This window comes from Budorcas taxicolor, chromosome 13, assembly GCF_023091745.1.
Source record: "Budorcas taxicolor isolate Tak-1 chromosome 13, Takin1.1, whole genome shotgun sequence".
NCBI classification, from domain to species: Eukaryota; Metazoa; Chordata; class Mammalia; order Artiodactyla; family Bovidae; genus Budorcas; species Budorcas taxicolor.
The window spans coordinates 6,951,515-6,965,956 of NC_068922.1; the positions used below are offsets into that span (position 1 = coordinate 6,951,515).

At 42.1% G+C, this 14,442-nt stretch overlaps 1 protein-coding gene across 1 annotated transcript in view; it reads left to right on the forward strand.

The window, feature by feature from the left end:
* The window catches only part of SPTLC3 (serine palmitoyltransferase long chain base subunit 3), a 136,155-nt gene extending 126,789 nt beyond the window's left edge, over window positions 1–9,366 (forward strand). Inside the window, exons 11-12 of the mRNA XM_052651133.1 lie at window positions 3,077–3,206; window positions 9,247–9,366. Of these exons, the coding sequence (XP_052507093.1) occupies window positions 3,077–3,206; window positions 9,247–9,360 (244 nt within the window). The 3' untranslated portion in view covers window positions 9,361–9,366. The remainder of the gene's footprint in view (window positions 1–3,076; window positions 3,207–9,246) is intronic.
* The last annotated feature ends 5,076 nt before the right edge of the window (window positions 9,367–14,442 follow it).

Consider the following 14,442-nt stretch of genomic DNA (forward strand, 5'->3'; position numbering starts at 1 on the left):
CTCTTAAACCCAGTGTTCAGCCATTGAAGGCGGGATGCCTAGCTTGGGTTTAGAAATGAAGACACCTAAACGCACAAAAGTCAAAACTATTTTCTCAGTGTCACTCCTGTTGCAGGTACTAGAGCCCAGAGTTCAGGTCAGTTCCATTTGCCTCCTAAACCAGGGCTCTTTCCAAGGCACTGCACAGCCTCTCAAGCTTTAGTCCCTGGGGGAAAATGCACATCTCTTTAAAGCAATGCAGAGCATAATTTAACCCTCTTTAATGTCATCATCAGTGAATCAAAAGGGCATGGTTTAGTACAATGGGGACTGTACAATTAGCACCAAAAAAAAAAAAAAAAAAATCTGGTTATTTCTGTTGTTAAAGAAAACTTAGAACAGGTTAGTTCCAAAAGGTAATGTTATCTATTGTTGGCAGGAGTAGCCATTCCCTGGTCTTGTTTTCTTCTCTGATATTCCTTCAATGGAAAGTTTATACGCAGAAAAGCTTTTGAAACAGGGAGTTAGTTGTCTCAGCCAGTGTCTGAACACTTTTTCCATTTGCTTATTTAAAAACCTTTGATTTTATTAAAGAATTGTGATTTCTCCACATTTTCCCCCACTGCAGAATAGAAATATGATCTCTCACCAGGTATCCTTTTGAATCAAGTCCTACTGCAGTTCTACCACTGGACTCTTCTAGGTAGCAGAGTAGAATGTGATTTCATATAAAAATTCACTTAAATAATCAGAAGAATTGTATTTCCTATTTGGTAGAGGACTGACATTTTCCAGCCCCAGGCCTCATCGTATGCTTGGAGGATGGTGGTGCAGAAAATGCACGGATGCTGTGTGCAGTACAGAGCTAATATTTTATTCTTCTTATTCAAGTAGTTTAGTTTCTTTTGGGCTATGCCAGCTCTAATTTGATTTGGGGAGTACAAACCCAGAGGCTCATTATGCTGCACATTCATAACCATCATATACATTAACTGAAGGAGGCTAGCTTTAGTTGTATAAGTTGTAAGCTTTAAATCTAGACGTGCTCCAGGGAGGCCTCAGATTAACCTAATGAATCAGCAGTCATATATTTCACTCTACATTCTTTGGCAAAACTCACTTCCTCTGGTACAAAGAGAAAAGTGCAGACAGTGAAAATGGTCTTTGGGGAGTCCCAAAAGCCGGCCAGAAATCATGGGTCAGGTGGTTTGTACTCTAGCAATAAAAGCACTTGACTTGTTTCTCAGACAATTACAAGCTCTCATCCTGTGCAGTTCCGTGGGCAGCCTTCCATAGGGTGATCAAGAAAGAGAAAGAATGGCTGGTTTTCAAACTTCCTCAGTTAGAAAGCTCCATCTCCCTGCAACCTTTCCAAATCAAAGGATGAATCTCGCCTTGCCCGAGCCAGGGGGCCAGAGAGGCTGTGTTTGGTGGTCCCTGCAATCTCCATTGCTTCCTTTGACAACCCGCCTTCCGCACGAGGAAACCTAAAAGCTGTCAGCTAGACAGGAGGACAAGGAGCAACCCCACAACATTCCTCTCCATGGCTGCATCGAGGATTCTTCTTGAAACTCAGGGTTTCTGTGGTGTTGTCAGCTTCCAGCCTAAAATAAGACACCCACAAAGGAGAAGGAAATGGCAACCCACTCCAGCATTCTTGCCTGGAAAACCCCTGGACAAAGGAATCTGGCAAACTACAGTCCCTGGGGTCACCGAGTCGGACACGACTAGGCAACTAAACAACAACCACCGCCGCTTAAGCCTAGAAGATCTGAGACATTTACCCCACTTGCGGGCAGAGCTTCTCAGGGACGAAGGAGTCCCATGGGGAGAGATGAGCACAGAGAGGGAAATACTCACTTACTTGGATGCACAAACCTGTGCTTGAGGTTGGATCTCAGTGCAAGAAATTTACAGACTTTGAGAGCTCAGTATTCTAGAATCGTTACTGAGATTAGCTCTGAAATAAAAAGATGCTAGAAATGGTTAAGGGGAAGGAATCGTAGCTTTAAAAGGTTTTACTCTGTATCAAAGAGCTCTGTAATTCTATGACCTAGGCCTCTAGGCTCCTTCTAGAGAAAGACTCTGTGAGTGCACACTTCTTTCCCTCCCACCCTCCTCCCCATCCCCACTTAGTCCAGCCAATGGGTTTATTATCCCTGAAGGCACACATACAAAGTGAGAAGACCCTTGCTATTTCATATCTTTGGCTTGATGGAAAATAAAATCCTTGTCTCTGGAGAGAGAACGTGGCTTGGGGTTGTCTCCCGCAGACCCTCTGATCCTGATTCTGAAATTACAGTCACGAAGTAGAGGCTTCTCAAAATCTCCACACTGTATTATTAGTACTGTATTAAGCACTGAAAGCATATAGTTTTGCATCTAACAAATTGTTCCCTTATGTAGTTGCATTGTGTTAGGGTTCTTTTTATTGGAGTATAATTTCTTTACAATGCTGTGTTAGTTTCCATGTACAACAACATGAATCAGTCGTATGTGTACATGTATCCCCTTCCTCCTGAGCCCCCCTCCCACCCACCCCCACCAATCCCACCCCTCTCAGCCATCAGGGAGCAAGGACTGGGCTCCTTGTGTACACAGCAGCTTCCCACGAGCTGTCCATTGCACACAAGGTAATGTATATACGTCAGTGCTACTCTCTCACTTCATCACACCCTCTCCTTTCCTCTGTGTCCACAAGCCCTTGCTCGAAGTCTGTGTCTCTATTCTTGTCCTACAAGTGTGTTAGGGCTTTTATTCCTTAGGAACTCTGCAGACAAAACGTTTCCATATATATGAATGTGTTCATCCAGGGTCATGGTCACGTCCACGTCCATCTGCATTTTCTGCTCAGTGTTGAAGACTGAACACACCATTGTCTAATGAACGGGCCATGTCCCACAATATACACACACAGTTATGGGTGCCATCAAGTGACTGGCTGCCACACTTCCTGGTCAATTGTATTTGACGGAAGTTTCATTACTTCAGTTATCTTCTACGTATTTTTTAAAAACAAAGTCATTAGCCACATTCCTTTTTTTGCAGTAGAATTTTGTCATCTCTCAGTTAACCTCCTTCTTAATCTTTCCCTTAGGGCTTTTGCAAGACATCTATTAGAGAGAAAAATCGGTGTGGTGGTCGTTGGATTTCCAGCTACGCCCCTTGCAGAAGCGCGGGCTCGGTTTTGTGTCTCAGCAGCACACACCCGGGAGATGCTGGACACGGTGAGTGCCCACGGCCCAGCAGAAGCAGCGGGATGGGGCCTCGGAGTCTGAGCGCCTTCTTTTACAGAGCTTGCTTGGGTTTCCCTGGATTTCTCTTGGATGGTGTAAGGAAACAACACCAATAACCCTCACTACTTTAAAAAAAAAAAGGGGGGGTGGGGGGGGGGGAGTCCCAGCAATGCACAACAATGTGATCAACTCAGCAGAGAGAAAAGAAAATCAACCCAGGGAAGACTTGAGTCAAGTCGCTGTTTCGGTTTCACAGCAAAGACTGACTGAAAAGCCAGACGTCTGCTCTTGGCTTCTTCTTAAATGCTGGTGCTGATTTCTTGTGCTATTTCAGCAGCAATTGCCTACATCCTGGCACTGGTCAGAGCCACTACATCCATCACAAGAAAATAGGACTCAAATAAGCCAGATCTGGAAAGCCAACAGCAAAGACAGACATATTGTAAAAGCTCATCCTACCTGAGGTGCAAAGGATTTCAGAACCATTTTACCATCCTACTGTCCTTAAATTTTTCAGTCTCTGTATGAATGAATAATATCAGAGCCAAACCAGATCAGTCAGTTTGGGGTTGATGAAACTGTCTCATAAAAATCAAAGCAGTTTAGCAAACACTATCAGGTGTCTGCTCTATGCAAAACTCTGGGGCAAAAAGTCTAAGAGGATGTACTATAAACAGGCACCTCATAATAATACCAGAGAGAATAAACTCACCTAGTAAAGAATGACAAGTGCAGGACAGAGGCTCCAGATGACGACCTAGTAAAGATAGCTGCAGGAGCATGGAGGTGCAGCGCGTCATCACATGTCTGGAGCTATCCGAGCAAAATAAGAGATGATTTGAAGCTATCCGAGCAAAATAAGAGATGATGAGGTCAAGGGTAATGGAAACAAAAAAAATCAATCTAGGAACGGACATTATGCGTGCATGGATCTGCCAAGGCTTGGCAAATATTTGGATGCAGGACACATGTAGGCCAGGAAATCAAGGATAAACCGAGGTCTCTAGCCCTCTAGGGAGTGAAGAACAGCAGAGCCAAGTTACTAGGAAATAAGGTATGTGGCAAAGAATAGCAAATCATCAGCAGGACTAGGGGAATCAAATGAGCTAAGTTGTAGACATGTAGGGATTACATGTCTATGAGCCATTGGTGGAAAAGTTCCAATATTATACATAGGATGGATGAATAGTGAGGACCTACTGTATAGCACAGGGAACTATATTCAATATCCTGGGACAAACCATAATGGAAAAGAATGTGAAAAACAATATCTATATGTATAACTGAATCACCCTGCTGTGTAGAGAAAATTAATACAACATTGTAAATCAACTATACTTTAATAAAATTTTTAAAAAGGAAAATCCAACTCAAGAGCTTAGGAGAACATGCAAGACTGGAGTTGCTGTAATTTGAGGAACTAAGGGGAGATCGGGGCTTCCCAGATGGCTCGGTTGGTAAAGAGTCTGCCTGCAATTCGGGAGGCCTAGGTTTGATCCCTGGGTTGGGAAGATCCCCTGGAGAAGGAAATGGCAACCCACTCCAGTATTCTGGCCTGGAGAATTCCATGGACAGAGGAGCCTGGTGGGCTACAGTCCATGGGTCACAAAGAGTTGGACATGACTGAGTGACTTTCACTTCACTTCAAGGGGACACTAAAGTCAATGGTAGAAGAAAGTATTGTCCAAATATAAGTACATGGGCCAAGAGCAGACTCCAGAAGTGCCTGCATCTGTGGGTGGATACAGGAATCACAGATGAGGACCTGGGCTCAGATGGAGCTCAGTTCATTTCAGTTCAGTCACTCAGTCGTGTCCAACTCTTTGCCACCCTATGAACCGCAGCACGCCAGGCCTCCCTGTCCATCACCAACTCCCGGAGTTCACCCAAACCCATGTCCATTGAGTCAGTGATGCCATCCAACCATCTCATCCTCTGTCGTCCCCTTCTCCTGCCCTCAATCTTTCCCAGCATCAGGGTCTTTTCAAATGAGTCAGCTCTTCACATCAGGTGGCCAAAATACTGGAGTTTCAGCTTCAACATCAGTCCTACCAATGAACACCCAGGGCTGATCTCTTTTAGGATGGACTTAGTGCAATCCAAAAAGTCACGAGCTGGTGTACTGACCAACACTAAAAAGGCAAAAGCTTCAAGTTGGGGGAGAATCAGCAGAACATCCAAATGCTGTGAGAGGGGAGAAGAAATCATTAGCTTAGCAGTTACCAGGAGCTTGCTGCTGCTCAGAGCAGAGCATTTTAGGGGAGTGAAGGGAACAGAAAGAAGAATACAAAGAATTAAAAATGAAGATGATACTTTGAGTTCGAATTGCACACATGTGCAGCCACACCACATACACACACACATGGATCCATATCTTTCTGCTTCACCATTATATTTTTAGGACTTAAACCAATGTGGAGAACATAGTATGTGATGCTGGGAAAGACTGAAGACAAAAGGAAAAGGGGGCAGCACAGGAAGAGATGATTAGATAGCCTCCCTGACTCCATGGACATGAATTTGAGCAAACTCTAGGAGATAGTGAAGGACAGAGGAGCCTGGTGTGCTGCAGTCCACAGGTTCACAGAGTCAGATGTGACTTAGTGACTCAACAACAACAATAACAAAACACAGTAATGATTCATTAGATGACACATTAACAACTGAACTACCCCTAGGTTTTGAGATGATGGGAGAACTTTGCTGTTTCTGTTCTACATTGTCCAGTTTCTCTAAAATGAGTGTATATTTCCAGTATATTAATTTTAACAAATCGTTTCTTCTAAATGTAATGAATGATGGTAAGAAAGGGTAGATAAGATTTTCAAGAAGTTTGTAAAGACAAGAAAAACTAATTTAGAAAAAGCTTTTGAAAGTGGAGGGAGACTTGAGCATGTCTACACATTGATAGAAGAAAGGGAGTTATGAGAAGAACATTGCAGGTGTGGGGTGAAGTCCACGTGCCCAGAAGCAAGCTCTAGAGACAGCAGAAGGGATGAGTAGCCTGGGTGGATTTGCACCTTATTTCTGACCCAAACAGCATTGAGGCACTCAATGAACAGCCAGTTCAGTAGATATCAGACCCTGTGGTTGTCTTCACAAGTTAATCCCTACACATCACCTGGTTTGGAAGAGGCATGGAACTCTCGCCTAGACAAACGCCTCTAAACTTTTGAGATCATCAAATCAATACAAAATTTTGAGCAGGTTTCTTACAGAAGAGAATATGAAAAATGACCCCTGGAAAAGTCAGGGCATTAAGGTGGTGACTGAACATAAACAACACTTGCCAAAAATACTCATTATTGGACAAGTCTATTCAGTGACTGTCTTTGGAACAAGACAGAAACAGGGCCACTTTACAAACACAAAGTGACTTAAAATGTACCTCTTCTAACGTGAATGGTAGTCCTCAGTGAAGGGCTGAGGTCAGCTTTAGTAGTAGCAGGGGTAGTGTTAGTTGCTCAGTCAAGTCCGACTCTTTGCAACCCCATGGACAGTAGCCCACCAGGCACCTCTGTGCCTCGAATTCTCCTGGCAAGAATACTGGAATGGGCAGCTATTTCCTTCTCCAGGGGAGTTTCCTGACCCAAGGATAGAACCCAGGTCTCCTGCATTGCAGGCAGATTCTTCACTGTCTGTGCCACCAGAGAAGCCCAAGGTCAGCTCTAACCTCCTTTTAATCTTCCCACCTTCCAAATAAATCTACATATGGCCAACACTGAGTTTCTCTCACTTCTTGGCAGCATTCTACCCAGAACTGGCCCCCTATTTTCTTAGAATCCTCTCATGCATGAGTCCAAAGGTGGCAAGTAACTCTTCCCAGATGTTACGAAGATGGTTCAGGAGTGTGTATTCCCTGAGGCATAAAGCCAGCTTTTCTTGAGTCCTGGTGTGTTTCAGGTAGTTGATCAATGAGCCTCAACATAAATCCATTTTGAGATTATATATATATTACCAGCTTATTATGCATATTTTACAACAGACACCAAAAGCAGGTAAATAGTTGGAGATACTACGTTACATCTGTCAGAATGGCTGCCGTCATAAAGAACACAAGTAACAGGCGTTGGCAAGGATGTGGAAAACAGAGAACCCTTGTGCACTATTGGTGGGAATGTAAATTGGTGCAGCTACCATGAAAAACAGTATAGAGGTTTCTCAAAAGATAAAAATAGAACTGCCACATGACCCGGGAATTCCATTCCTGAGTACATATCTGGAAAAAAAGCAACTAATTTAAAAAGACACATACACTCCCAATGTTCGTGGCAGCATTCTTTATAATTGTCAAGATATGGAAGCAACCTAGGTGTCCCTCAAGAGACAAATGGATAAAGAAAATGTAATGTGTACGCACACACACACACACACACACACACACACACACACACAATGGAATACTATTCAGCCATAAAATAGAATGAAATCTTTCCATTTGCAGCAACATGGATGGATGTGGAGGGCATTATGAAAAGCAAAATCAGTCAGACAAAGACAAATTCTGTATGATATTGCTCATCTGTGGACTCTAAAAACTACAACAAATTAATGAATATAACAAAAAAGAAACAGACACAGACATAGAGAACAAACCAGTGGTTACTACTGGGGCAAGAGGGGCAATATGGGGGCAGCTGAGCAGGAGGCACAAGCTACTGGGTTTAAGATGGACTCAAGGGTGTATCGTGCAACATGGGGAATACAGCCAATATTTTGTAATAGCTGTAAACAGAAAGTACCATTTAAAACTGTATTAAAAATAAAAAAATACTTTTAAAAGATTGAGATTAATAAATAATTGAAGTCCTATGCTTCCCTCCCACATCGTCCATGAATTGTCTCCCATCGCCCCCAAGTATGTGGGTCCTTCACTTTCAAAGCCACCAACCTGCCCCATCCCCCACCTTCACCAAAAGCAGTAGAAACTATCGCAGATTTATGCCACTTAAAATGTAATGTCTGTTGCTTTTTCTTAGTGCTTATATTTGGTATAAAAGGTAAGAAAATGCATTGAAGTGAAAAGAAAACTTTAATCACCCATAATTCTACCACCTAGAAATAAACTATTCATAACATCTTGACAGAGATCTTAACTGATGTCAGTTTGAAAGTCTTCCTAACAAAGAACGTCCATAAGCCCCATGAGTCATTTATTCTGATGTTAGCAACTCTTATTCTCCCTTTTTTCTAAACATTAGACTCTAATATCTTTCCATTTTCTTTTGACTGGTTGAGAAAAACAGAACCAAAATGTTAAAAAAAAAAAAAAAAAAAGCATGCCCAATTCTGTAGGATTAGCAATAGACTGGAAGGAAAAATTACATTGTGTATATTCTGGACTTCAGTTGTTTCATTTGTAAAATTGTATGTTTACCTGCCTGGATTAAGAGAATTGAAATAGATGAGCTCTTGGTCCCTTGCAGTTTTAAACTCTATTATTCTATGGAGCGCAGAGCTGAGTATTTAAAAGCTGAGAGTGGGAGGGATGGGGAAGCATGGGAGAGAGAAAGGAGGATGTTCATTTCCCTACCTATGGATTAAACCCGGGTCTCCTGCATTGCAGGCAGATTCTTTACTGTCTGAGCCACCAGGGAAGGAATTAGTTACCGCCATGTTCATTTTCTTCTTGGTCAGGTTGACTTCTTGTGTCATGAGGACTTAACTCAAACGTAATCTGTGAACATTTTTTTTTTCTCTCACAAGTTTATACTGTCATTAAATTTTAAAAATAAAGACTTCAAGGGTAAGCATGAATCAAATGCGTTTCTTCCTCTCTTCACATCTCCACAATATCTTAAACATGCGTAATGTGGAGTTAGACTGTTAAAGAATATGAAATAAAATGCATTAGCCTCTAACATTCCTCTGGAGCTGGTTTATGATCCTCAGCTTACTGACCTGGATCATTTTCCTTTTCTTTAAAAAGCAAATAAGCTGGCAAAAGAAGAGTGTGGTTTTCTGTGAGACCTCAGAGGGCAAGGCCATTTGGGAGTTTAAATAAAACTAATGGAAGGCAATCTCTTTGCAGGTTTTGGAAGCCCTGGATGAGATGGGTGACCTCCTGGATGTAAAATATTCCCGGAACAGGAAGTCAGCACGCCCGGAACTCTATGATGAGATGAGCTTTGAACTTGAGGATTGAGTTTCCTGGACCTGAATGGACCCTAAAGACTTGGCCAGGAAGACCTCCTTCTTTGTCTCAAAAGGAATATAAATGGATTTCTCCTCCTTTCTAAGGACAGTTTTGGTTTCCAAAACAATTTTATTGAACCAAGGGAGACACAATCATTGTTATGTTTTTAATGTCTCTGTAGAGACATTAACGTTCTCCTCCCCCAAGCATCCTGCCACAAACACACACACACCATACACACATTTCTTAGAATATTTGTAATGGCAAATAGCCTGCGTTTTAGCTGCTACTGTGCAGCCTCTTCGGTCCAGACCCTTTTAGGAATTCCAGCCAAATGAGAGGATTTTGACTTTTACTTCAGTAGATCTCACTATGTGTTTGCTAATTTTATCTGCAGATGGGGGCAAGGGCAGTGGGCAGTAGCTGGACTCCTTCTTACCCATGAAAGAACCAGCTAGAACTCATCCATATCACAGGAAGTTCCAGGCGGGAGGGTAAAGAAATGTTGCCTCTACCATTTGCCACATTTGGACTTTTTCCAAGGACAAGTGTCAGAAGCCATATTGAGTGTTTGAAGGGAGAGAGCAGACCTGGCCAGCAAGACCAAAGACATCTTTACAGGAAACTTTCCTTTTTCTGTTCCTGGTTTCCTACAGTTTTATAGCAGAGCTTTTGAGGTTTGGAAAATTCAAGACTTTTGTTTCATCAGGAAGAGGGAAGAAAGCAAGCAAGCCAACTGTAGGCCTAGACTAAACTGATAAAGGTGTGACGGTTTGAGTGTCCTTGGTGCCTTGTGGACTGAATGTTTTGTGTCGCTTTTACTACATTGAGGAATGAGCTGTCCTTTTCCTACTGAGTGTGGAGGACATGGGGAAATTCAAGTTCCTTTAGAGTTGACTCCTAAGACTACACTTGAAGAATGGATTGGTTCAAAAGTGACATTTAAAAGTAAATGCTATCCAGCTTTTCAATTCTGACTCCTCCATTCAGACCTATTAAACAGTACTGTCCTCTGACATAAGCACTCGACTTTGGTGCTAAGTGGGCTTTACTTGAGTTGCCTTTGTCTCTGTCTCTGTCTGTCTCTATACATCTGCCTGTCTGTCTGTCTCTCCCTCTCTAAATGTGAACACAAACTTCTCTGCAAAAGTAGCCCTTTGCTAATTGAATCTAGTCGGTATGGAAAAAAGCCAGTAGAAAACCTTATCTTTAACAAGCCCCCAGATGGTGCCCAGATTGGGAAACTCTTAAAAAGCAGTGGTGACCTTTTACCAAAGCTTCTGTAATAGTTCAAATGAGTTACAGAACATTCCACTCCATCAAATGACACTCTAAACAAATCACTTCAAGAGAGGTTTGACTTCACATGACACGGATGGACGCAGCTCTCATGCTGTGTGCTGGAGCAGAAACCCCACCCACAGCCCCCACCGTATTCTGGGGGCCCGGATGCTCACAGCTTTATAAAGGATAAAAATGATCAGTGTGGAAAGCTTTTACAGGGGAATCTATTACCCTAATAGGTACATCAGCTTAAAACTGGATCCCATGATAAAGTTCCCCCTGAATTTTTGTAAGGAGTCCTATAAGCAGAAAAGGACAAGAAGTAGGTCCTAAAAATGCAGTTTCTCCATCCAATGGCTGATTTTGATAACTAAATTCCAACAGAGACTAAATTTCAACTCAGTGAACCAGTGCAGCATTCCTTGTGCAAAGAAAATATATATTGTATACATGTGCCAAGAAAAGGAAGGCACAGAGGTCTTTTCTCTTGAAAATGTATGTTTAAATGAAGTTGATCTTAGTTGATTGTCCAAAATGAATCTTCATCAAGATGCCAGAGTGCTGAGTCATTGATTACATTCTCCCAACATGAGATCAATAACCTAGCTCAGTCAGACCGTCTATGCTGAATATGAACTTATGAGAACAACTGTAATCCAAATGGAATGTTTCCTGAGCACATTAGAGGGGTTCAGGCCCCAGAGGGTTAATAATATAAGGATATATGTCTTATAGAGTGAGACTGGTTAAGAGGGTACTTGTGAGAATTTTTCATTTTTATAAAAAAAAAATCTACTGCTAAGTTAATAAAAGTGTGATTTCAATTCAATAGGTATTATTGGGTCTTCATAGCTATACCAGAGCCAAAAATGTCCCTTTGGTTGGCTCTGTTTGGAAAGATAATTTTTTAACAGAACTGTAATGTCTTACACCCCCAACCCTCCCAACTGTGAAGAACGCGTGTGTGCATGCACACACACACACAAGCACATTTTCCCCTTTCTTTACAGAGCAACAGTTTAAAGATTCAGAGATGAGAATCTGGCTGACTAATAAATAGATGGAAGATGCTATTTCTATAAATGACCCTCAGGGAAGCAGAAGAGGAAGGATCTAGACTGATATTTGTAAGGAGGGCATATTTGCATAATAGCAAAATGGCATAGACACCTTCCTAATCTTACAGAATGCAATATCCTGTTGTGGACTATCTTGCCTTTTAGCATGTTTTAGTTTGACAGAGACTATGGGCTTCAGAATGTACTAGTAAGCTTATTAAAATAAAGATCTCTGGGCCCCAAACCAGACTTCCACTGAATCAAAATAGCTCCAGTGCCCAGGAATCTTGCATTTCAGCCTGTTTCCCCAGGGGATTGTCAACCAGGTCATAATTTGAGAACCAGGGCTTCCCTGGTGGCTCAGCTGATAAAGAATCCACCTGCAGTGTGGGAGGCCTGGGTTCAATCCCTGGGTTGGGAAGATCCCCTGGAGAAGAGAAAGGCTACCCACTCCAGTATTCTGGCCTGGAGAATTCCATTGACTATATAGTCCATGGGGTCACAAAGAGTCGAACACGACTGAGCGACTTTCACTTTCATTGGGACTGGTAACTCTAGTAACTTACCAGGAACTTTGTTCTGATTCTCTGTTGGTGATTAAGAGTGTTTATATTGTGAAAGTAAATTGATTATTCTAAACTTTTTACCCCAATGGAACATTTTGTTCCCATTTTAAAGTACCTTCTCTGTCCCAAAAATGAACCCAGTATTGAAGAATAACCTGCCATTCATTTGAACAGAAGTATCTCTTCTCTAGTTCTCCTTTGTGCATTTCTTACAAGATGTTCCTTTTTCTTTTCATGACTTTCTTCCATTGATTGTGGTATCTTGTTTCCTTTTTTTCTTCCCACCCCCTGAAAAAAATCTTCGACTTCTGATTATTTATTTATTCCAACAGTAGCTCTTGAGCCAGGTGAAAGTCTTAATATGCAGTCCAAACATGCAGTGCTCCTCAGCGTTTGTCTTCAGAGATAACAAATATTATAAATGAGTTACTCTAAGGAAACCTTGGCTCTCTTAAATATAGGATTTGATTTATGGCAATAATAACAATTGTAATTTGAACTTATCATACTTCCTTGGCAGTTTTTTCCCACTTTCACTAAGAACAATATATTCGAAGTATTTTTTCTCAGAATGCTGTATGGAGCTGTGTAACATTTAAGAAATTAAAAGCAGACTGTATTTTAAACGTTTCTAGGTATTTATCGTGGGGCATTTTCTTAGGGTGTTGTGGTGTGGTGTTTTGTATGTGTGTATGTATGTGTGTGTTTCACTGAAACATTTGAGGTGACCAACTTCATTTCATTCTGCTGTGATTCATTAATTTCTTTAATAAACCAATCACCCAAATTGGCAATATAAAAAAGAGTTCATGTTTTTGTGTTGACTTAGTTTGGGTCACCCACTCTAGTGTTCTTGCCTGGAGAATCCCAGGGACAGAGGAGCCTAGTAGGCTGCCGTCTATGGGGCCTCAGAGTCGGACATGACTGAAGCGACTTAGCAGCAGCAGCAGCCCTGAAAAAAAAAAAAAGAAAAAGACTAAGATTTGCTTTTAAGCATTTCACTGAGAAAAAATGGCCCAGGGTGGAGAGCCAGGACTTGCACTGCGTCACCAGAACCAATGGTGCTCATCTCTTCCCAACTGTTTTCAGTGACATCACCCTTGTAGCTGGAAATTGGCCTTGTTGGGAGTATTTACACCACAGAACTGGCAAACACTACAGATTAGTGGTCTGGAGAGCTGGCTGTTAAACGTTGATCAGGCACACCACGGAGACTGCATACAATGTTACAATATCTAGCTTGGAGGGAGGGAACAGGATTGGAAACAGAAGTTGCACTGTGATGTCATCATAACAAAGGCTTCAGTAAGCCCCAGAGAAGCTATACAACTGAGATGGGCCTTTAGAAGTAGCTCAAAAGAAGGCCAGGGAGCCAGGTCTGTCCCCACCACCTACTAGTTAAAGGATTCAGGCTACCAGGGCATCCCCGGGGGAGAACAGTAAGTTAGAAAAGATAATTCCTTTCAGTCAAGGGAAATTCTTGGGGAAGAACTCAGCTTTGAGCTGATAGCCATCCATCCACTTAAAACTTTTACTTCTAAAATGCATAATTAAATACCACTGAGTCTCTGAAGAGAAAAATAAATATTTTATATATTTTTAACATATGTATATAGTTTATTTTGTTATACATCAGTTCAGATCAGTCACTCAGTCGTGTCCGACTCTTTGCGACCCCATGAATCGCAGCACGCCAGGCCTCCCTGTCCATCACCAACTGCTGGAGTTCACTCAGACTCACATCCATTAAGTCCGTGATGCCATCCAGCCATCTCATCCTCTGTTGTCCCCTTCTCCTCCTGCCCCCAATCCCTCCCAGCATCAGAGTCTTTTCCAATGAGTCAACTCATTGCATGAGGTGGCCAAAGTACTGGAGTTTCAGCTTTAGCATCATTCTTTCCAAAGAAATCCGAGGGTTGATCTCCTTCAGAATGGACTTGTTGGATCTCCTTGCAGTCCAAAGGACTCTCAAGAGTCTTCTCCAACACCACAGTTCAAAAGCATCAATTCTTCAGTGCTCAACCTTCTTCACAGTCCAACTCTCACATCCATACATGACTACTGGAAAAACCATAGCCTTGAGTAGAGAGACCTTAGTCAGGAAAGAAAGATGATGCTGTGAAAGTGCTGCACTCAATATGCCAGCAAATTTGGAAAACTCAGCAGTGGCCACAGGACTGGAA